Source organism: Motacilla alba, chromosome 7, assembly GCF_015832195.1.
Source record: "Motacilla alba alba isolate MOTALB_02 chromosome 7, Motacilla_alba_V1.0_pri, whole genome shotgun sequence".
Taxonomy (NCBI): domain Eukaryota; kingdom Metazoa; phylum Chordata; class Aves; order Passeriformes; family Motacillidae; genus Motacilla; species Motacilla alba.
In genome coordinates this window covers 11,445,309-11,469,930 of record NC_052022.1, presented here as the reverse complement: position 1 = coordinate 11,469,930, position 24,622 = coordinate 11,445,309, and the positions used below count along the sequence as shown (strand labels likewise).

The window sequence follows — 24,622 nt, the reverse complement described above, 5'->3', positions numbered from 1 at the left end:
AGGCTCCCAGGGGAGATCTGTTCTTTTCTAATGAGTGCCTTTAGGGCTTGCCTGGAGTATTTTGTACAGTGTTACTGTCAAAACTTCCTTTTTTCTTCATTGCTTGTACCTATGTCTGGTCAGATTGCTCCTCTGCAGCAGCATGTGGGAAATAAGGCAGTTCCTTCATCTGCCTGATCAGTAAGACATTTTGCTCCTTCATCCTCCACTGTAGTGACAGGCCACTCGATGACAGAGAGAGCTTTGAATATTTATCTGATCTCTGGGAGGACAGTTTCCTCTGTTGCTTTCAGTTCCAGGTTTTTCCAGTTTCAAGTCAGAGAAAGTCAGCCTAGTTCCAGCTAAATCTTACCCTGTTCCCCAGCACACACATAAGAGGAGACATCACAAAATGAAAGCTACTATAGCTGCCTCATCCATGAGCCCTGAAGGGATCTTTGACATGGTGCTAGAAGATTTAAACTTTTTTTCCCTTTGAACATGTCAGGGACAAGCAAGACAGTGCAAGATTCACCAGAATCTCCTGCTTGGGGAAAAAAAAATATTTCTGGAACTTCTGTTGCATTATAAATTCACATGCAGCAAAGTCAGGAGATCTGAGATGATCTCAGAGCTTTTTTCAGGATTTGGTGTATGCTGAGATCAATCTCAGTCTCCAATGACAACTGCTTGCTGCCAGACCAAAGCTGCTTTTCCCTCTCAGATGCGTTCTTGATCAAATAGTGAGACCCACACTGAGCACCCCTTCCCCATCTGCACTTCCTTTAATAAAAACCAGGAAAGTACGAGGACACCATAAAGGAGAGGATCTCTATTCACTAAAGCAGAAGTGTCTGCTCTTTGAAGTATTTGCTCTTCATCTCCACATGTCTTCATCAGGCTTTCCCACCCAGCCTCGTGACTCATAAAGGAGCTATTCCTTCTTTCCTTGGGACCTGAGCTCATAGAGGGCTCTTAGTCCAGTGTTTTGTCATCTTGTGTGTCTGCCTTCAGAAGTCAAAACTACATGGACTCTAAAATTAAAGACTGTCTTCTGTTGTTTTCCTGGTAAATGACCAGTAAGGCTTATACAAAATCCTTTTTAAAGGTCATTTATGAGTTCTGGTAAATCAAGGGAGTAACCAACTTTTTCTTTTTTCCCCTGACAAGGGGTACTTCCAGAAAGGTCTCCTTGTACTACTTGTGTAAGTCCGGTGGGCAGGAGTCTTGAAAAGTAATCTTAGTATTGTCAGTCATGACAATGAAAGGCATAAAAATATTACAGAGACCTAGGAGGACAGCCAGCTTGGAACAAATAATTGCTTTCTTGGCTTGCAGACAACCCTGTTCCAAGTACCCAGGGTTATAATAGCATTTTGTCATTTTGTTAATCAGAAATGGAAAAATACAGCACAACTACTCTCCACGGCTGCCAAGTAAGATGTGTACATGTGATACTGAAAGACCTGGAACTTCCCAGGAGAGGGATCATCTAGTTCAGAAGGGTGCCTGAGGATTATGGAAATCTACTGCCCTGTCAGTGTACTGACACTCTTGCCCTTCCTGCGCTGCCTCACCCCACACCACAGGCACTCGCAGGGCCACAGGGCTTGTTCCCTGCTCATGTCCCCTTTCAACACCTGTAATTTACAGGCAGGTGAGCAGCTGCACACACCAGCTACATAAAAGTAGTGTGTGTTGGAAGCACAACCTCTGTCCAGTCTGACAGGTTCAGCAATCCCACTGTCGCTTCCCATAGCTGTCCCAGATCAAAGGGTTTGTACTTACTGTTCCTTAGCCACAGGTTCTTTGGAACAGGGCTACAGCACCAAGTACACGTCCTGCTCATAACTCAATACCCGGTGATTATTCATGGACCTTCTTCTGGGGAGAGTTTGGTTCAGAGGAAATAGGCCATGATTACAGGAGCCTGGCAGGCAGGTGCTTCCTGTGATACCTAGAAAAACCCTGAATCTGACAAATTGAACAATCAGCCAAACATAAGATTGATGCTAAATATCAGACCTTTTATGTTATTGTAGAGACCTTATTGTTCTGTAACCTTTTTTGAACAGCCAGGCTGGCTGAAAGTATCTTGATGTAAAGATATGACTGTACAAACGGTCTACTAGTGGTTTCAAGCATGAATCGAGGTGGAGAAAATCACTGTGCTGGAAAGTAATTGAAAACTTTCCAGCAAGCAGAGCTTTGTGGCTGTGAACGCCACTCACTGTTTGGATAAATTGGGCTGTTACTGTATTTATGCCTTCTCTTGTCAGACGTGCCCCAGAGAAATGAAGAGAAAGTGGCTGTGCCATTGTGGTCTTGGGAGAGAAGACAAAGGTGCTACCAGCTGTTGCTTTTTGCATGTGAGGTGAATGGGGCTTGAAGGCTCATAAATGAGATCTGTCACAACAGCGTAAGAGAAGTCTTCCTCCAGCAGCTGCTCTGCTCAGGCCTCTGTCTCTGTGAAAAACAAATGGCAAACTAAAAGCAACGCCTCGTGCTCTTCACTGGCTGCTCAGTGCATATTTTGGGGAAACAGTTTGTCTAGTGATTAGGAAGAGCTGGAGGGAATTCCAGCTCACCTGAGGGAGCCAGGCTGCTGCCCTGACAATCACTTTGACAGCTATTGCTCGCTACAGAGCTCAGCTGTGTGTGGCCACGCTCATGTCTTGGGTACCCTCCAGATGATGCAAATCTTCCCATTTCCTCAAGGACAAGATGAAGCACTAAAATCCTGGATGGTTCAGAATGAGAGGAAATACAGCCAGTAGGCACACATCAGTGGTGTCTGCCGCAGTGCCCAGAGCAGTGCAACAAGCCCTGCCAGCTGTGGCCAGAGGACAAAGCACAGGGCACAGTTACAGGCCTGCTCAGATGCTGGGTCAGTGGTGACTTTACAAGACTAGGGATACCTTTGTAAAGATGTCTTCTGTCTGCCTTCAGTGGTGACCTTTGATACTGGTTGATCTCTGGAGAAATACATAAATGTGCTTGTGTGAATCCTCCTGTGAAATAAATGTCTGTAACAAAAAAATATTGTTGGTAGTGAATAATACTGATTGGCTTTGTCTTTACCCTGTGGGCCTAAAAGAACATTTATAGGCTATCCTCCCACATCCATGGACCAAAATTTAGGCTCCTTTAGTTCAGCCTCCAGGCTGAAATCTGGCCTTTGCTGTGTAAGTCACAGCGTGACATTTTGCAAAGCGGCGGTCAGTGTTAATGTCAAGCTGAAAAGGTTAAACCCTGTTTGCTTTTTTACCATTGTTCAGCTTCGAGTCATTTCCCTGCTGAGCAACTGAGACAGGCTGGACCTTATGGGGCAGTTATTTGTGGCCTCAGTTTTGGAGCCAGAACAAGAGGGTTTGTGCCAATCAGTTGTTGTCGAGTGTGAATTTGAGTAGCAGGTTTGTATCATTCACACAGTCTCATTTGGAGTAGCCCTGAATTCTGTTCAGGGGATCCACAGAGCAGATGAAGGCACATTGCTCATCTGAATGCCACCCATATGAAGTGAAACACATACTCCGTAATACAAATATTAAAAAATATCCACCTAAAGTAATTGAAACATAATTATTAAAACATTTTATATTACTCTACAGTACAATGTAAATTGTTCAATTAAATTTTGAAATACACTAGATTACATAATTTAAATAATTGCAAACTCTTAAATTCACTATCAGTGGTAGCAGAGCTGTATTTACATATACTTCTGAGATATTTCAGATGCAGCATTATGTTCCAGTCCCTAAGTCAGTTAAATAACTGACTCTCACTGGGAGTGTGCTGCTCTTCCACAGGTTCTACACATATGTGGGGTTTATGTGTTTGCCTTTTTTTTTTTCTTTCTTTTTTTTTTTTTTGGCTGTGTGCATGCAGCTGAATCTGAGCAAATTGATACCTACTTGATTTGGATTGAAGATGGAAGGCCTTTCTTTTTAACCAAGTGTTTTGACTGAATATACAGAGGTGAATAATGAAACACAGTCCTTAGGAGTAGTGGTGGAAAACAATTTTTTCCAGCTTTCATCTCCTGTTGCATAATACTGCACCTAATTTTGCTGAATACCTGGACTTTACCTAATGCTGATGGAATATAGTCAATAGTGGAAACCTCTCTCATTGTCAAGACTGGCTTTCAATACAATCCATGCAATGGCAAGCATCATACATCATTCACCTGCAGTGCAACATTAACAAGTTAAATTATTATCCTTCAGTGATCTCCTCGAGTGGAGCCCATCTCTGTATGTACATGAGCCACAAACTATCATGAGTCCAGAGGTTGGAGTTCAGCACCAGGCTGTGGCGTTTGCTTCCAGTGCTAGTAAGAGTCTTTGGGGACTGGGCTCCTCCCTGTGTTGTCCATGGAGCAAGTTCAGGCCACTGGGGCTCTCGATGCTCTTTACATGCAGCACTGGTCAAGCCAAGCCTGCCGGTGTAGGACTCAGGGCCTGGTGTGAGGAGTGCTGATCATGATGTTGGGCAGCGCATTCCGCCGCTTCTTCCAGGAGCCCAGCTCCCTGGAGTAGCGCCTGATCTGCCTGAACCAGTGGTGAGTCCGTGCCCGGTCGCTGTCCCGGAACACGAACGCCTCCCGCCGGATCTCAATGAGTTCGAAGGTGTCGTCGCAGTCGGGATCAGTGGAGACAATGCAATTACTCAGCCTCAAGGGCTCCCTGAGCAAATGGAACTTGCCGTTATTTTTGTCCCTGATGAGTACCAGCACTGCGTCCTTCACAGGCCCTGGCTCAGCTGATTCCAGGCTGGACTCAGACACACGCTTCATGTTCACCAGGAGGAGGACCTGCATGTTCTGGAACTTCAGGGTCTTGCTGCCTTTCTTCACCCACTGGCCGTCAGGGGGCTGGGCCAGCTGCAGAGACCCCTCCATCACAAACCGCGTTTCCTCCCGCAGCCAACCGACAGTTTTGAGGGCGGTTTCTCTCATCTCGATGTTGATGACTTCCCTCTTCTTCTTGCTGTCCTGGCGGAAGGATCGGAGGGTCCACGTGTTCCCCTCCTGCTTGGTTTTCATGTTGATGTGCTCTAGGTGGGACTCGATGCGGCTCTTGGCCTCCCGCAGGCTGCTGTGGTCTGGGTGGTACTCGGTGGTGGCCTTGATGATTCTGCTGAGCAGCAGGGGGTACTTGGTGACCCTCTGCAAAGGGGCCATCAGGAAGGACCTCAAGTTCATCCGCCGCAGTGCTGTGTTGTCATTCTGGGACACGTTGAGGAATATTCTGCAGGGATTTAAGAAGACAGGATGAAATGGTGGTTGTTCTGCCAGCAGATGCTGCAAATCCTACATGCAAATGAACAGCATGGTGCTGACAGCTGCTGGGCACTGCAGCCCCCCCATTTTTAGCAACCTTGTGAATTCTGTCTTATTAAAGACTAACAACCATTTCAGCAGCTGTGCTCAGCTGCAGAATCCTGATGAGGTGCATGGGACACTTGCACATAACATCCTAACAGTCTTCTATTGAATCATTAAATAGCAAGGGTGTGATCTTTCTCTGGTACCTACTGACGTAAACATGAGGCAGATACATCAGTTTATATCAGATTGCATTAACTTGTAATGCCTTTCATCATTAGATTACAAAGCATATTAAACAAGAATTTGGCTGAGCAGTGGAAAGAGAAATTACTCTCCTGACATTGCCCAATAGACCAAGGTTAGGAATGGGAACCAAATTCTAGTAATGTGTGCCACAAAGTGGCTTTCTGCAGTGGAAATCCAACCTGGGCTCCTGCACAGGGACTGAGCTGATCTCAGCAGAGTATTATTTGGTGACAGCTCAGTGCAGTGGTCACAGGGCAGATACTGCTAGCACAAAACACAGAGTACAGCTGGGGACCAACTGGTTGATACCAGTGGAGATACCAAGGATTGAATATTTTTTGAGAATAAATGACTGTCCTCACCCCAAGAAGGAGCAGTGATAACTGAAGAACACTAGCATCAGACTTTGATCTAGATGGGCTGGCAAAGGCTTCACCCTCAGCCTGCTGCCTTTCTGTCCCCAAAGCCTGGATGAAGATGCTTATCTCCCTTCTCACCTGAGCAACTCCTTTTCCTTCTCCAGAGCATTGAGCATATTCACAGAGGAGGACTGCTGAAGACAGTATGTCTGAAAGGCTGGCAGCATGTTCACGAATTCCAGGAATATTTCTCCGATGCACACGGTCAGGAGGTCATCATCCCCCTGCAAGTATGCAATAGGGCCCTGCTCAGTTAGCTCAGGAGAGGCACAGCCACAGGGCCTGCCTTCAGTCCTATCAACATGAACTGCTGCAGGATCAGCTGAGCACCAGACCAAAGGTGGAGCTGGGCTCTCCCTTCCCAGCTGAAAGGCAGTTCCTGCAGGTCTGGGGGGAGTCAGTGCCTGGGGAGGGGAAGGAAAGCTGGTCTAACTGCTTGCTTTTCCCCATGCAAAGAGCTGTTTGCTCTCCTCCTGTGGTCTCAGCCAGCTCATCAGAGCAAAGGCTTGAAGGCCAGAGTGAGCTTCTGAGTCAAGAGGGTGTATTGGGCCCATGCTGGTGGGACAGGAAAGCTCCTTAAGCAAGGCAGGGTGAATCAGTAGAAGCGACCATACACAGCTGTAGAGCAGGGAGCAGCCTGCACTGTCTGGCCCCACAGACAGTCTAGAGCCAAGCTGCAGTAAACTGCAAGCCAAGGCAAACACAGCCAAGCCAGCATGAAGCCAGCCAGCTCAGTGCTGCAAGAGCACAGCCTGAGAGACAGAGCAAGCTGAGCTCTGTGCCCCCATGGTCACATTCTTACCAGCATCCAGGCCAAGTGGCCTAAAACTAACTTTGATAATGGGACCATTAATACCTGTTAATGGGATAAATGAGCAAGACTGCTGATGTCAGTGGCATCACCACAGCACAGTGAGTCCAACAGTGAGTCCAACACCTGCGACCTGGCACAGAGCTCCTGAAATCTGCAGGAATAGCTGAGAGAGTAAGGAACTAGACAGCTGATAGCTGACCATAACCCAGGAGTCCTACCTCCTGTTCCTCTGCTCCAACTATGCTGCCCCCCAAACAAAGCCTATTCCAGTCTGCCCGGTCCAGCCCCTTTAGAGGGCAGAGGCAGCATCATACCTGATCAAAGGCCTGATCAATCTCTTCTTGAAGAATCTCCAGGAAGTTCTCATTGAGGTCAATGAGCTCCTGGATGTTGCTGAAGATGCACTGGAGCTGCTCCTGGCTCAGCAGCCCAGCTGCCTGCATGGGGAGGTAGAATTCCTCTTTGATGATGCGCAGGTCCTCTCCATAGCTGGCCTCCGTGTTGACAAACTCCAGCACTGACTCCTTGCGCTCCGTCCTACGCTTGCGGCACTTCTCGCAGAGGTCAGCCCGTCTTTGGTTGCAGTTCTGAACATCAGTCTCCACCGGGAGGTCCCTTTCTCCACAGTCGGTGCAGGGACGGTGGGCTTCCCAGGCCTGCAGGGAGCTCAGCGTTTCAGATGCCCTGTTCCTCCACTTTCTGGCCGGCATCTGGCCAATGCCACTATCTGCCCTCTCCACATCTGCTGACTTGGTCCGGGTGGCCGCAGTGGGATCCAGGTCATCCCGGGCATCGTTCACACCAACAATACCGCTGTCCGTGCTCAGGCTGCTGACGTTGCTCCAGTGACGTCTGGAGCGGAGGGAGCCCCGTGGGGTGCGTCGGGTCTCATCAAAGCTGCCACCATGGCCAAGGTTGGCTTTTGCTACCACTGGACCTGAGAACAGACACAAATCGTTACAGGCACTGCCAGCTGCACAGAGCTCACCCGAGGAACTTGTGCTGGCACAGCCATGAATGGCAGGAACCCTGGGGGGATAGGCTGGTTCTGGTGAAGCAGGCCTGTGAGCTGCCTCCCCTCTTTTGCTGCTGAGACTGGTGGGAGTCAGAAGTAAACAGCTCCCAGGTGAAGTCTGGGATTTGTCATCTCTGCACTGCCCGTACCTGTGAACTCATTTGGGCTGCCTCTTCCCCTGCCCCTACCAGTCAGGGACAGAGCAGAGCAGATCCTGATTTCCTGTACAACCCAGGATGCTTCCCTCCCCTACTTTTATAGAGTTGCTCCACATATACAGCAGCACAGCAGGGCACAGCATCTGGCCCATAAGCCCCCGAGAGTGCAGTGTGCGTACCCCAGTCTCGCTCCTGCCGGCGCTTCTGTGCGTGCTGCCGCGCTGCAGCCGCGATCTTCAGCTCCAGCTGCTTCCTCTTCACCGAGTCTGTCGGCATCGGGTCACTAAAGTGCGGCCGCAGCCGGCACTCCCGCTGGGCCTTGGCACCATCCGTGCTCTCATGGACAATGTCGGAGCTGGATCGGCGACAGGCAGGACTGGGCGTCTGCAAGAAAGGCAAGAAAGGGTTTGGAGCAAGGCTGAGCTCAAAGTAGCACCTGGCGTTGCAGACACTGGACATCAGTTGCCAAAGGAGGGAAAAGGGAACTCATCAGTAACGGGATGGTAAGTGTAGCTCTACTACATGATGATTAAGAAATCTGTCCCCGTGAGTCCCTCTGTCTTGCTCAGCCCTAACAAGTAAGGACCCCTCTCCCTTTGCTGTTGTATAGCTCTGAGCACAGCAGCTCCAAGGTGGTTGGATCACAACAACCATGAAGAAGTCAACAGCACAGCCCTGGCTATGTGTGCTCAGGGACACGAGCTCGCTTGCAGCTGCTCTGTGAAGGTTTCAGCACTTCAGGGTCAGGAAGTCCAGCCTCTGTGCCCCATCTGCACCAGCAGCTTGCCCAAGGGGGCACTAGGAGGGAATCTGTCTCAAACCCCAGGCACACTGGAAGCCATGAAGGGGTTATTGCTGAACTCCCTGCATGAAATGCAGTGGCACAGGCAGAAGCAAAAAACTCACTCCTGTTTTACTGAGTGTAATAAAAAAGCTTCTAATGCTTCTAACAGCGTTTAATCACTCATGGGAGTTTCCCAGATTGCCATCTCCCAGCCTGAGCAGTTCCTACAATGAAGGGATCCTTCAGAGCTTCCAATAAGGAAAAAATCCTAAACGCATGCATGAGAGGGGAATTCCTCTCCCTTACATTCCCTGCAGGTGAAGTGTCACTGGATGTCTCATTGCTTGGCTTGTCCTCCCAGGTTTCTGTTGCCATGGACATCGCTGTGGGCTGCTGGCTGTCCTCCAGAGGTGGGAGATCAGCTTCCCTCAGATCACACTGCCCCTTGGAGGGGGATTTGGCAGCAGTCTCGGCATTGCAGCTGCAAGGGAAGAAGCAGATTCCATTGAACATTACAGATGCAGTTCTCCTGCCGTTCCTGACACAGATGACACTGAACAGAGAGCCCAGGTTCAAACAATGATCTGCAACAGTTCAGGAAAAGTGCAGGCAGGGTTCGTGACTGGTCAGCATGGATGGCTGTGCTTGTGTTTTAGGGGCTCTAAGCACTGCTCAGTTAAGACATTGCAAACTGGGTAACTGCACTTGTGCCAACATCAGTCTGGGTTATCAAGTCTCGGCTGTTCACAGGACATTTTTGTGTCCATAAAACATGAGGTGGTCCACAGGGACCAGAAACACTCCTTTCTAAGTAGGCCACATCCATATTTGCTGCTATTTAAGGAGATGCTGCCAACACAGAAACCATATTGCTCATCTGGAAGAAAATCACCGGCTATAAACCAAAATACTTTGAAGGGATTAGAGGATTAAAAGAGTATTCCCTCTGTTTTTCATCTCATATGATCCCAAGACCACTGAAGTCACTGGAAAGATACTATCTGTTTTCAGTGAACTCATGATCAGGCCTTTTGGAGCACTTGAGACCTGAAAAGACTGTCAGTGTCTGTTGCTCTCACTTGGCAGTTCTGGGGTGCCCTCATTCATGGCTGTCCAGTGCTAACAAGGGCCTGGCCTGGCTGATGCAGGCAGCCTGACCAACCCCACATTCCCCCCTCTGATGACAGCATCGCTCTCCAGACAGACTCAGTCTGGTGCAAAACTACTGACTTGACAGAGTAGTTGACAGGCTGTTGTTTGTGATACTATTTGTGATACATTTTTTTAACAGCCTTTCTAAGACAGCTTATTTCCATGCATAATGAAGCCTGTTGGGAAGAATTTTTTTTTACTTAATTTTTATGGACTTGGATTCCTTTAAAAAGGAAGGTTGTGAGGACTGAATATGGATTCTTGTATATACAGGAAGCCAGTGTTTGGAACATATTTCAGGTTCTGCATGTATTTTATGCTTAACAATAATCTCCTATGAGAAAAATCTGCTTCTTCTTAAAGGCTTCACTTGTGAACTTATGCTGGTAGGTCACACTGCTAATGTGCAATTCCAACAGTGTCAACTACAAGCAAACACATGAGACAGATGGGCATTCTCTTTGCAGTGAATGACAGTTGGCTCCAACAACAAACCATCAGCCAATACTAAAATGACTGAAGAGGGAACAAATCTCTCAGAACACAAACTGGCTCTGTTGTCAGGCCAGAAAAGTTGGTTTGCATCTCTTCAGTTGATGCTTTTTCATCTTTCTCCATTTATGTTTCCAGGTCCCTGCTGACACAACCAGTTAAAAAGAGTTTAGCTATGGCTACATGACAATGGCAACAGTGCCAACAGCAGGCTCCTGGCATTTGCTTTTTTGCTGTCCCTCTCCAGGTCTCTACTCCCCAGCCTGTAGAAAGGGGATACCAACACTGTTGGCACAGAGCAGTCTGTGGCACTTGCAAGGCAGCAGCAAGAGCAGCACAGGCTCACAGTAAGGCTGCAGCCCACCCACGGTACTGTCCTGGCCTGGTCTGGCTTGAGAGGCTCCTGTCTCCTTCCTCCTTCCTGCCCCCAACCAAGCCTGGGGTACCACTCCTTAAGTGTGTATAAGTGTCTGTGTGGCCATGATCTAAAATCAGTCTTGAAATTATATGGGTTTAAAACCCCTCCCTCATGTATTCTCAGACAGATAATTTCATCTGTGTTTCATTGAGCTGTGTAAAGTATGAACAGATCAGCTGGGCAAACCCATAGGAGGGAAGGCACAGGTTAAGGAGCAAGAAAACTCTTGAAGAAGATGTGCCACTGCTGAAAACCACCCTTTCCAAAAGCTGCTCCTGCTCAAACAGCTCCTGGTTAAATAACACAGAAAAGGGACCATGCTGGAGCACAGAGAAGCAATGGGATGCACCCAAGGTTAGTAGCAGAGCTCATAATTGGAACATTATCTTCTTGATCACACCAGCTCCCACTACACAGAACATACTCTCATGAGAGATGCTGAGCTTTCATTTGTCATTTTCACAGTGCTTCAAGATCATCCACTTAAATATGGGAAGTACTCCAGAGTATTGCTGCTCCTCTAAGTGAAGCTGACAGCAGCTCTCTGTTGATAGGGTTTATAGACCAGATGCCACCACTTATTGTGGTTTCCATAGCCCAAAAGGGATATTTTAAAAAAATCTCCAGACGTGATCTTCAGTGGGAATAAAAGCCACTATTACCCAGAGAGCTGAGCTAAGGAAACATGACTGAAGATTGAGAAATTCAACCCACCTCATGGCTGGTCAACTGGAGGTAAGAAAGGCAATTATGCAGAGTCTACATTGTGTGAAAGGAGGTTTCTTCATGCTTGGTTTGATTGCTCTACTTCTTGTCATGATTAGATCCCTCCTGCTTGACGTACTGGCCATGTGGTCTTGGGGCAAGTGCTGCTCCACACACCAGTATTATCAGCGTGTGATCAGAGGCATGTGGGCAAAACAGGGAGGATACAAGTAGTTTTATGGAACAACATCTTAGAGCTGCTCCTTTAACATTTGCCTCTGGCTTAGGAGGAAGAGAGGACATTGCCAAAAAACCAGGATATTGCCCCTTTCTCTAGTCGCCTCCTCCTGGCAGAGGAGTTCACACCATCGCCTGCTCAAGCAAGTCAAGTCCCCTCTGCCCTCACAGAGGGGTGTAGAAGGGGGGACTCCAGCATCTTTCCTTCTGTTGGACTAAGAGTTTGTGCCTGGGGTTGGTGTCAGTTTTTCCTGTTCTCCTCAAGAGAGGTGATGCACTTGGGCCAACATAGAGAGGACCAGTTATTTTTGAATGTGTTTTTAAACCTCTAGCCATCAACCCTGTATTTCATGGAAGTGGAGGTACTGGGGATGGCATACAACTGGAAATGCACCTGCTTTCCTTCACTGTCTCTGTGGGCCTCCTCATGGTTTTATCGTTGTCCAAGCTAGCAGTTCTCAGCCCTTTCCAAACGTTCCCGACTCTTTATGACTAATGGAAACATTTTTGTGCATGCCTTCCCTGCTGTCACCTGCTTTCCTGACTTGGTGTCAGTCCTCTGTGGGGGGAAGCTGGTATTGTACCCACTGTCCTGTTGTCACCCCACATACAGCCCATCACTCTTTTCAGGAAGTCTTCCTTCTTAGTCATGTCCTTGGCTACATAGTGCAGCCTTCTGTTGTCACCATGTCCCTCATTTCATAGACACAAACCTGAGGTATCTGCAGGTCCTCATCCCAAACAATTCCCCACTTAAGCAATTTCAGAAAGTGGACTATGTACTGAAAAGTACAGGATTTCCACCTAGATAGCAACACCCCTTCCCAGCCAGGACTACAACCTAAGTTAAGGGTATCCACTGACCATGAGGAGGCTAAAGACACCATAGTTATGAGACTGACAATCAAATCTTCACTGACAAAATATTAAGTCAATTGACTGAATCTTAAGTAATTAACAATTAATTACTATAGAGACTGCTAACATACAGACAAAACTGCTTTGTAAAACTGACACTTACACAGAAGCATTAAAAAGAGAAGACAGTTTTAGCTATTTTACTCTGTGATGCTCCATTACAACATCTCTTTCAGAGACTTGCTGAGCTGAGTATCTGTGGAAACAGGACCAAATCCTCAGCTTTCAGCTAATTTCATTTGAGACTTAGAATCAATGTGGCCTGGATGCCAGCAATCATAATTTAGCACCCAAAATGCACACAAAGATCTCCCACCTCTGCAGTGAAAATCAGCTGAAGTAGTGTATATTCAGGGACATTACAGTCTCAGGTGAAAATGATAGAAAACTGATAAATTTCAAAACAAAAGAAACCAGAGTTTCCCAATAACCAGTGCTTTGGCAATAACAATTACAATTAACTGTTATTACTCTGAAAACAATAAGGCCAGGGTGGGTCCTTCACATATAAAACTACCTCTCTAATACTGGAACCATTGTCATTCACATTTTCAGACCAACTGTCATTTTGGTGTTAAAAAAAATTGCTTCATAGATTTTAACAAATCCAACCAGGGAAACTGAACCCATTCACAGAAACAAAAACCACTGTGGATATTAAAAGCACAGAAACCACACATAAAGGCCCTGGGCAGGAAGTGTTTGGAGGCTGGGAGAGTAGTGGGAAGGAAGATCATATGCACTCCTCATTTCCTGTAATTTGCTGTGCATGCAGCTTGGGCTCGAGATACCAGTAAAATAATTTATCTGCAAAGAGACAGCTGTTCTTACACCCTTACTGCTTGTGCCATTCTGTGTATTTCATTTCATATTCATTACAAAAATAGCCTAATCCATTAAAATCGTTGCATCCCATAAATCTCATGTAGCTCTTTATTGGGTTTTCATAATGTAGAAGAAAAGCACTAAGGCTGGGCTGGACAGCTGAGAGAAGCACTGAGGGCTCTGACACCACCTACTTCCCTTTGGATATAAAGTTGCAGAATTATTTCTATTGTCACTCTGGCTTAAGCCCCACTTAAGTTTTTTCAGAAGACTCTCATTCCTGTGCAGAAGTCACTATTATCTCCTCCAAAACCAGAGTCCAGTCTCAGCCCAGGCATTCCAGAAATAAAAAGACAGCATACAAGGCTGATGCCCTGGCATTTCACACACCATCCCTGGATTGCAGAAGCAGCCAGGAACCAAGTCTAATGCAATTCTTGGCAAATCCAACCATAAAAGCCAAGTGCATGGAAACAAATCACTCCACCAACACTTACTCCTCCTTTTCCCATCAGCCTCATCTCATGATAAGACAGTGATAACTGCTCCAAATTCGTAGCTTCTAGAACTTGGCTGATTCCTACTGTGCCACCCTGCATAGAAAGGGATTCCCACTTCTTAGGCAGGAGGGAGGTAACAGGACTGCAGTGTCCAAAACCAGGACAGAGAAAGCAGTCGTTGTGAACATCTTACCCAGAGAAGGGGAAAAACCCTGGATGGAGAAGGAGGAAGGCTCTACAGAAGTATTTTCTCTGGCTGCCTAGACAAAGATGGCAGAAAGACAGTATTTACAACCACTTTCACTCACTGCCTGTGCAGGTCTCCAAGAGGGGGTTACAGACTCATAGCAGCCATCTTACCCTTGTGTGCCTGTTCACTACATTCAGGCAGCAAGTGAAAGCACTTGCTGCTGCATGTCACACTATCTAAATTCATGCCCTGCAGTGGTGGGACAGACTCTACATCTTTATTCAAAGGAATCATATCAGTACTTTGTATCCTTTGGTTGTCTTCCCTTTTAACAGATGCTAAAAGAAAAAAAAAAAAAGACATTCTGACAATTTAATACAGAAATAAAATGGGTGGGAATCTGGGTGTCAGAACTACTAATGACTGTTGTCTTTACAGGATTAAGGTGCACAAAAAGGCAAAGTTTGAATGAAAATGCTTTTTGATGTTTAATCCTCCAGAAGTGGAATTTAAGCTGAACAGCTTTAAAGACATGTCCAAGTGGCTATCAGAGACTCCAAGATGAAAGGCTCTGCCAACAGCACGTTTATGCTACAGGAATTAAATGTACCTATCAGGAGAAAGACCAGATCATTACCAAGGGAACTGCTTTCAGGTGACCCCATGGAGCATGTTACCTTTTCTTAATAAGTTCCAAGGCCGAACCTATGAATTCATCCTTCATTTTTTGTAGCTTAGCTCCATAGCTGGATAAGTCTGTGGCTTCTAACAGCAGCGATGAACAGCAAGAGGACTGGGCTTCAGAAGCCAGTGACTGCCCTGCCAGGTGGGGGACATCATTTAATTGTCTTGTCTCTCCTTTCTTCTGCTCATCACTGAAGATCTCCTGCCCAGCACTGTGTACTGCTCCTGCCTGTAGAGGTGATCGTGGAATAGGACTGGAGCAAATAGGGACTGGTGATGTATCTGGGATGGAGGTCTGGAAGGTTCTGTCCTTCACCTCAGGACTGCTCATCTTGAAACCATCCCATGGGGCTGGGTTTTGGGAAAAGCCAGCAGAGGTGTGGTTTTCATGAAATACATCATCATCCTCCTCTGCAGTGACAGCAGGTTCATTCACAGCTTTGGTCTCTAAAGCTTCTGGACAGACATTCTTACTGTTTTCCTCTTCCAGGGTCTGGTTTGCAGGCAGTCCCTTTTTCAAGCAATCTGCTGGCCCGCTGCTGATGTCAGATGAATTTCCTTCCTTACTTCTCATTTGCTTGAACTCCTCAAAGGAGGGTATGTAGAGTCTCCCTTTGCAGCGGCCTTTCTTGCTCTGTCCCAGTGTGACTTCGCCATCCGTTTCCCCACCACACTGTTCTATGGTCTCTGCTGTTCTGGATTTGCTCATCTCATGGCTTTCCCCAGCATGCTGAAGGGGCAAATTCGGGGAGCTATTCTGCCTTCGGAGCTGAAGCCTCCTCTGAGCCTCCTGCTTGATGTCTTCTGGACTGATGATCCTGTGTGCAAAGCACAGTCCCTGCCCCACTGTGAGGCTGTGCCTGAGAGCAGTGTGTTCCACCAGAACCGTGCAGCAGTTCCCAGCACAGCCATTCCTGCACTGCCGGCACACCCGGCATCCAAAGCACTCCTGGGCCATCAGCTCAGGCAGGGCCACCTGCGGGCGCACTGGCTTACAGGGCTCTGCCACCTTACTGCTGTGCAGCCTCAGCTTCTCCTTCAGCTCTTTTCTGGCATCCCCGTGCAGGGCTCTTTCCTGTGTGGAAGGGAAGAGCCACTGAGGCACTTTGGCAAAGGGAGGGAGGAGCACATCCTGTGCGGATTGAGATGTCTGTTTAGCACGGAGAGAAAGGTTCCTCAGAGAGTCTGATGCACTCTGTACTGGGGCATCTGCACAGCCTTCTGTCCACTGACTGGTGCCTCTATAGTGAAAGATCATCTCGTTATCCAGGCTCCGGCAGTGAGAATACAGCCCACAGTCAGCAACTGCTGCCCAGTGTAGGTTTTCCACACTCCGATACATCCGGTTTTCCACAGGACTGGCCAAACGTGCCTTGCCTGTGTGGCAGGCAAGAGTGTGGAAGTCCCCAGAAAAAATATGAGTGTCTAGGTTCTTTAGTGGATGCATGCTGCTAACTGAAAGATCCTTTAAGCCATGTTGCGCACAGAGCTGATTATTTTGGCAGCTCGAAATCACCCGGCAGTGTTCCTGTCTCTCATCAACACTGATGTATGTCATAGCAAATGCACATGGAAGCTCTAGGACAGTGGCGTCTAGGGGGAGAGGAGGGAGCTGGGGTGTCGCTTAGATGCCAGTCAATGTCCACAGACCACAGACAGCAAAGTGTGCTGCTGGGCACTCACACAAGAGAGCTCTCACATGGGTGGAGTCGGCATGCGTAGAAGACCTGTGAATGGAAGGAAAGATGAGTTACTGAAGCAGCCGGGTGCTGACTCGCAGGATGCAGCAGCAGGTCTGCTTCCAGGGTATGCAGAATCCAACACAAACAGCTTGTGCAGGAGCAGAGCGATGAGCTGTGGGGCTTGGGGCAGGGAAGCTTTTCCTTCTCTAGCCAAGCCAACAGTGGCCTTACACTACCTGTCTGAATTTGGAGAAGTTTATCCTACCTACCCTCAGCAATTCCCTCACAATAACTAGAGACAAATGCTCAGAAGTGCTTGCTGCAGGCTCAGCTTACTCACACAGCAGCACTACGGAGATGGCAGGTTTACAAGAGATAGTGAGGCTCTTTCCCTCAAATGGGGCGCAGACAAGAGTGTATGAGTTAAGGGGGATGCTGGGGCTGGGAAAGGATGACGTAACTGTGGTCTCCTCGAAGACTCAAGTAGCAAGGAGGAAGAAGAAAGCAGACAGGTGGTGGTTTTGTGCCTGACAGTCACATTGCAGCCCCTTATTGCTCTGATTCACCCTTCACAGGGAAGATACATATGGTTTACTGACTGCATATGGTAGCCAAGCATTGCCAAGGCCTTTCCAGTGCAGAGACAAAGGTATCTTACAGACTTTCACAAATGCATCCTCCTGACTCCTTAGCCACAGGCTCAAATGATCATCCTCCCACAACAGCTCAGTGGAGGCCCCAAAAGAGAAAGCTGTGCTTTTCAAAGTTCCTCCTATGAGCTGTGTTCAGGGAATCTAAGTGACTAAATCACATGTTTGGAGTGGAGAATTAAATCCCTAAACTCCAGTTTGGGCCAGCAGAATGAAGGCTACGTGGCTAAGTCTTTGCTGGAAGTGGACAGAGCCTCCTTACACTGAATGGAGCGACTCTAGATTTCTTTTAGGGACTTAGGCCTCATGGACTTGCCAGCAGTCACACAAGACATCAGTGTCTGCTACAGTCTAGTCTACTCCCTTCCTTGGCAATCAGAGGCCAAGGGAATGAGTGAGTGCCATATGTAAAGGAGAGTAAGATTGGGCAGGGGATATGGGGTTAGCCTGAGCTTCGTATGGGCAAGATAGAGCTGGGATGCTGGGGCATGAGTCTTTAATAATAAGCCAGGCAAAAACCAACCAGGTTGAACACACAGGAAGAAGTCTTGGTAAAGCAAGACACAACCAGTTACAGCCCAGAGTGTTCTGTAGTGCAGCTGGATTCCCCACATGTGGCCAACTATTCAGGCAGCACAGCCACCTTGATCAGGAGGGGAATGAAGAGGTTTGTTACTCCCTAGCAGGCACCTAGCCCTGTGATGCACCAACAGACGTCTATCTGAGGGGAAGTCTGAGGTACTGTATTGTCTGGAAGACAATCTTGCTAACACACTATGAGCTTGATTCGTCCCTTGCTTACAGTGGCTCAAATTAGCATATTTTCCCTGCATTAATGAAATTATGTCTAATCTCATCCCAGAGAGGGAAGGCAGAACTTCTCCTGTAGTTCACCATTGAATGAAGAACATAATTTGCATCATTCATAACTGCTAAAAATAAAAACTAAAACTAGCTTTCAAAGTGTGCTGTTCCCCAAAATGTCACAGGCACTTCTCACCCGGTCTTCTCATGGTGGGGCTGCAGTTCCCCCTTCTTCACGGCTCTGGAGGAGCCCACAGGTGACAGCAGAGAAACGTGAGGATCAGGACTTTCTGTACTCATAGGTTATAACATAATCTGTCAAGAAAGAAAGAATGATATGATGTGAAAGCCAATCACTGAGCAGACAGCATGGCTCCTGGTAGTGCCGGAGGGCTCCTGTGAGAAAGTGCTGTTAATAAAGGATGCCATGCCCTGTCAGGTTGGTCTGTGATCAGGTCACAGCCACAGGACTAGAAGCCACCACATACTTTTGGCACTATGCTTTCAGAACAAGAAGAAAGAGAAAACAGCCCTTGCTGCAGTGAGAGCAGAGAATAAAGCTGCCCTTGCTCAAGGAAGGGAGTTACACAGAGTAAGGCCTGAAGAGAAAGCAAGGCCCATGTGAGGCAGGATCCTGGGCTGGACACTGGCTCGGCAGGCTCTGCATGTGTGCATGTGACAGCAAGGGGGCCAGAGGAGAAAGTGCACAGGCAGGGGCAGAAGCAGTCAGGAGAGGAGCAAGGAAGCAGAGGCAGAAACAACAGGGTGGGATCTGTCTGTGGGTGCTCCATTCACCCAGAGATGGGCGGCATTGAGAAGACAATTGATTTTTGCCCTCATGATTCTCTTCAGGTGGAAGTTCACTGTCTGGGCTCATAGAGCTGACCCCTCTATGGGCTGCAGGTCAGCTACAGAGATGCCAGGTATGGGAGGTCAGGGGCCACTCTGTCCCTGCCTGCTCAAGTGCACAGCACAGGCCATGCAGGGGGGGTTATACCCCTCCATTTCTCAGGGGAATGCCTCGAACCCTCCAGCAGGTGAAGGTACCCCTCTGCACTGCAGAACGGCCCATTTGCCCAGCAGCCATGGAAGGTGCCAGTGCTCTCAAGCACTGCCAGGCAGCAGGGACCTACTGCTTTGTCACGGCAGAATTTTCCACAAAATGTGCATGAGACAGCAAAAGTCACTTTCGGGGAAGGAGCAGCTGGAAGAAACCTCCTGTGGCACAGTGGGGCAGGCAGAGTGAGGGACAGAGAGTGGGAGCAGAGGCAGGTTTGCAGAGCAGAGGAGCCAGAGAAGGCAGAGAACAGCCAGAGCTGGCTGTGAGACAGCAGGGGACAGAGACTTTCCAGAGGAGGCTGCGTGAAGTTTGCTGATATGTAGGCAAGAACCAAAATTTACTGGATTAAGTGGAGAAAGATGGGAATTTTGTTTCCAAATAATTTATTTTAATATTTCTCACCCATCGGGGGTGAATTTTCTTTCTGTGAACAGTGATTTTTTGGTTTAAACACTTCTGGACACAGGATACCCTCTGATACTTCCAGGAGAACTCAGAACAAAGGTGCACATGGATGTAGCTCACAGGTGGGTAGGCAAGGGGGTCTTGTGCCCTGGCTGGAGTGACAGGGAGTCTCAGAAATCAATGAGTTCTGCTCCCCCTAACACCTGCATGGCAGCTGTGGAGATCTCATAACAGGCAGCTCAGGCAGCAGCACCTTTGTTCCCTGTCACTCCACCCTTGGAAGGACCATCTCTTTCCAGCTGAACTCTTGTAATCTTGCCCGTTACTCCATGTCACTGCCCTGAGGGCTGTGCACAGCATGTCAGGCAGCTAAGCTTAATTTCAGTGAGCACCCAAGGCAGCTGCTGCCCGAGTCATGACCTGGACAGGGCACTGGCTGAGGCACAGCCTCCTTCCCCCACTGCTCAGGGATGCTTGGAGCAGGAGAAAAGCAGCAGTCTCTCTAAAACACCAGGTAATTAGTCCCTGGCTTGTAACCAGGAAACACTGAGTGTTTCTCCCTCCTTCCCCTGTTTTTGTGCTCCATGGCACACAGGAACTGCATCATAGTTTCAGCTCCGATGCCTGCATTTGCCAGGTCGTTGACACCCCATGATATAAAACATGTGCCTACACACTCAGTTCCCAAATAATATGGCCACAAGCCTGTTGTAAGCAGTCTGCTGGAGGAGAGCACAAGATGGAGACAGAAAAAAACCCAAACCAAGTTAATATGCTTCTGGTTGATAAGCTAGAGATCACCTCTGAGCACATACTTGCAGGCCCATGGCACATGCAGAGCATTTAGCTGCAGTCTTATATGGTCACCAACAAAGAAACATTGGGAACCACAGCAGTTTCAGTTTGTCCTCCCACCGCCTCAGAGCTGTAAGTACATGCCATAGCTACAGCAGGTGATTCCAGGTATTGACTAGTGAAGGTCACTGAAATGTGAGGGGGGGAGGGAAGGAGGAAGGAAATGCTGATTTCTTACATGGTGGATCCTACTTTACCCTCTCCTAAAGGTACACAGCAGCCCTGATGTATCCTCTGCTCTCCTCCAGTTAGACCAAGCACTGAGCTGCCCATCCTTTGTCACTCCCCAGTGTGTGTGAGCACTGTGAATTGATGCTCCTTTGTTTACCCCCCGGGTACTTCCAGGCAGTCCTGTCCACACTTGCCCAAAGCTCAGGCTTTATTCTAGACCAGCAATCCTCCAGGCCAATGGTCACTTATTCCAGGCCAAACAGCAAAGCAGAGTTTAGTGTTTGCTGCTGCTGCAGTATGTCATTGCTCCTCAGTCACACTGTGACTGTGAAACATTTTCCTGTTCCCTGGCTCAAGGACTGAAAAGTTTCTAGTAGTTATGAGCCTCGTGCCCTAAGTGAGCATAAGACTAAGGGCAATGTGTGCTCAGCTTATTCTCTACCATGTGATTCTGTTTAATCAACTTCCCCACTACTCTGATAAGTGCCTGCTTGGAGACTTGCCATTAACCTTAATTCTCCTGTAAAATCCCCCCCAAGAACTTATTTCTCAAGGATTAAAGCTTGAAGGATAAATTATTTCTTCCCAAACACATCAGAACCGTTCTGCCTGGCTGACCTTCCCAGCAAAGCACGAGACAAGTGTCAGGAGGATGAAGCAGGCATGCACAGGGTGAGTAGCTCATTGCTGATGAAAAACACTGTGGAGAATGTTCATGAACAGACATGTTCAAGGACTCCAGGAATACCAGGATGAGGGATCACACAGCTTCGCAAGGCCTCAGGAAGAGAGGCCACCCAATCTGGCAGGGCTGAGTAGGTTTACTGGCGCTGCTTTGCAGAGTTCACTGCAGCAAGATTTACTCTATAGACTTCTCAAACATGGACATTTGTTCCATGAAATGGTGGAGAGCAGCTTGCTATTGTCTGGCATCTCCTGCTTGATCAGAGACATCAAGTGAGACTGGTACATTTTTCACTTTCCACATTTACAACATTTCAGTCACAAGCAAATGAGCTTCGAGTCATGGCCATCACACCAAACTCCTGCTTCCAAAGGAGGGGGAAAACTGCAAATCCTTACTCCATCTTGAAATAAGAGATTACACTAACCTTCAGGCTTTATTCTAATGTTTCTGCATTAGGTTTTGCAAATTGCAGCACTGAACAGAGGTTCGTTTATTCTGGACTACAATCTCCCTTTTATTTCAGAGATCCAGCCAGCTAGAGGGATGTGAATAGTACATTTCAAAGAGCTAGCTAAAGGATTTTATCAAGCTATTTTATTGCTGTGTGTTTTGTGCTATCTGATACAGCAAACCTCATGGTCACAGCATGATCTGTTTACTGACACGTCATGCACATCACTTCAGCCGCCTAGCAGAACACCAGCAGTCTCAAGGGAAAGATTGCCAGATGTTTTATTTTTTTCATACTAAAGGTTAACAAGAAAAAGAAAGGTGCCTTGGCTATATTTGCTTTCTTAGCTGTTCCCTTAACCAGTGCTGTGCTGCAGAAACTGGTTGATGAAGATAAGGTGCCTGTAGCTAAATTTCTTGGGGTTTCTATTTTGTCTGTTGTAAAAGCTGAAACAGGAACACAGCTTATATAGTGTCTGTTAATTGCAGCAGGAGAGGTACAGCCACAGTACAATTTCCTGGGTTTCTTTCTCCTTCCTAGAGTAAACAGCTAACCATAACTTTCCCTGAGTTTACAGTATTACCACTGCTTTCATTGTCCTCTGCATGGCATAAATCAGGATTGCTAACAAGAGGAACAACTGCCAGATTGATTTCAAAACCAGGTAATAATGGGAAAACAATAACCTTTATTGTCTGCTCGCTGATTTATAGTCCCTCTGTTCTCACCTTAAGCATAAGCAAAACCACAAAGTCTCAGAGACAGCTTGGCATGGGGAGCCCCTGAGGACACAGTACAGCCCAGGGTCAAGAGGGTGCTGAGAGCACAGGCAATGGCATTAAATTCTGCTGTGTTATGAGCTGCTTGCTTCACCACCTGATATTGTCTAGCCATTTTCCTCCTTTCACATTTCTTTTACTAACCATTTTATGGATTTTTTTCTGCTTCTCCAAGTCTTCCTCCATCCCACTGCATTCAACATAACACAACAACTTGCTGTTAAAAACTTGTCCAGAAAAACTGGTCTTGGCCACAGTCAGGGTTGGCTGGTCAGAGCAGCCCAAAGGGCACCCATGTGCCAGGCAGATGTGTCACAGGAGAATCTGGCCACAGTATCTATTTGATCACCACAGGAACATCCTGCTATGGATCAGCTCAGTCCCAACAGGGAGAGTGTAGGAATCACCATAACTTCATGTGAGTTTCTATTTGGGCCAGATTGGCTCTGAAATAGTCTCAAGGCAGTGTAAAAGCTACTCTCAAAATTTTATTGGCTCGCTTAAGTATTCTTGGCTCCTTTTCTGTAGGATATTTAAGCTGTTTGGGAACTATTTTTATTGACATAAAAGGTTTCACCTGAGAAGCCCTACTGCTCCACACACCTGTGCACTTGGCAGCAGTGCCTTTGATGAATTTTTCTGGCTGCTCTCTTAGTCTGAGAAGCTTCTCCTTCTTGACACCCATCATGGTTTTCCCCTTGTTCCTCTTTAAAAGAGGCCATGATGAGATGATGCTTCCAGTCTACCTCCAAGGACAGGCATTCCAGCACACTGATTTCAGGTAGCATACTTGCAAGGTGACTTGTGTTCCCTCTTGATTCCCTGCTTTGGGAAAGGGTGCCTCCTTTTATCTCAGCAATGTACCACTCAATCTCTTGGATAATATTGCTCCAACAGTCCTGCTGATGCTGCAGCAGAGGGACTGGAGCTTCAGAGGACTGACATTCATCTTGCAGCAAAGGAAGGCTGAGTAGGTTGATTGTGTAGCAAATGCTTCTGGAGACACCAGTGTGACACCCCCATCAAGTGTCCCAGCTGGAGCTGCTTGTCATCATCAGCTGTGAAGCATCCCAAGAGATGGCAGTACCCACCATCTGCCAAGCTTTCAGTGACTCAACACCCTGGTTGACCGCAAAGCTCCTTTGGATGACTCCCTCTCAGGAGAAGCAAGTTCCATTTGCAATGAAGTCCTCTCGTGGGAAGATCACCCACAGCACCTACGAAGCTGCAGGGTACATCTGACTGACAGATGCTGCCCTTGATTGTAACGCTGTGAGCCACTCTGCTCCCCTCTTACAGCTGGAGAGGGAGTCCATAGGGTTATAAACTGCAGAGACAATGCTCAGGCTTCAGTTAGCTGATGCTCAGGACACAGGTGGTTTCCCCATACCTGTGCAGACACCATGAACCAAGCATTCCCGGGCCTTTGGGTCAGGCAGAGCAGATCTTGCCCACCAATCCCCTTTGCCTTGGCACACCCACACATCACTCACTACTGGCCTTACAAGGAACAGACATGATCTGAGCACAGGCTCTGACCTTGCTCCATACCTGGCAAAGACACATGTAGTTCTCAGAGGCAAACCTGAGCCAGGAGAACCTACTCATCCCCCTGTGAGATCTGGGAATTATAAAGCCATATGTTAGCTCACTTTACAAGCTGGCACCTCCACTTCTCCTTCAAATTCCCACTCTGCATAGGTATAACATCAGCACCAACTGCAGAAAATGGTTCCAATATGGCTACAAGTGAATTTGCTATTTCTTGGGAAGTGGGGAGAAGAAAAGGTTAAGGCTGTGACTTGAAGCTCAGTCCCAGCAAAGGGTCCAACATCAGTTGTGACTTCTCAGTGCCAGCTCTAGACCATTCTCCTCTGGCTGCCTGCCAGAGGTGTGCCCCAGCCCAGCCCTGATATGTTCAGTCAGTGACTCACATGCCTTTGTGAGGCAGCCCAGTACAGCCAGCCCAGTGCTCTGCCTCCAGCTGTGGTCAGCAGCACATCCTTTTGGAAAGAGCAACACAGATGGAGCATGTCTGCAGCTGAAAAATGATGAGGTGGGGAACTACACCTCAGATCATCTAAAACTGTCTTGATCCTCTCTGCATGTGCTTGAGGAAGGCAGAAGGGACAGTGCAAAAAAAGCAGGGCACAATGGGTCAGTTAAGTATGAGAACTGCCAGGGAGAAGTAAAACAAGCCTGTAGC

General features: G+C 47.7%; 1 protein-coding gene across 3 annotated transcripts in view; it reads right to left on the bottom strand.

Moving 5' to 3' along the window:
• Positions 1-3,547: 3,547 nt before the first annotated feature.
• Positions 3,548-24,622, bottom strand: part of LOC119703155 (rho guanine nucleotide exchange factor 17-like) — a 45,592-nt gene continuing 24,517 nt past the window's right edge. The window contains exons 2-8 of one of the 3 annotated variants that reach the window (XM_038142532.1): positions 18,204-18,322; positions 14,865-16,598; positions 9,057-9,231; positions 8,146-8,350; positions 7,108-7,730; positions 6,058-6,203; positions 3,548-5,234 (exon numbers count right to left, since the gene is read on the bottom strand). In XM_038142532.1, the coding sequence (XP_037998460.1) occupies positions 4,439-5,234; positions 6,058-6,203; positions 7,108-7,730; positions 8,146-8,350; positions 9,057-9,231; positions 14,865-16,429 (3,510 nt within the window). In that variant the 5' untranslated portion in view covers positions 16,430-16,598; positions 18,204-18,322 and the 3' untranslated portion in view covers positions 3,548-4,438. The remainder of the gene's footprint in view (positions 5,235-6,057; positions 6,204-7,107; positions 7,731-8,145; positions 8,351-9,056; positions 9,232-14,864; positions 16,599-18,203; positions 18,323-24,622) is intronic. The other 2 variants (XM_038142533.1, XM_038142534.1) reach the window with 2 other exon arrangements.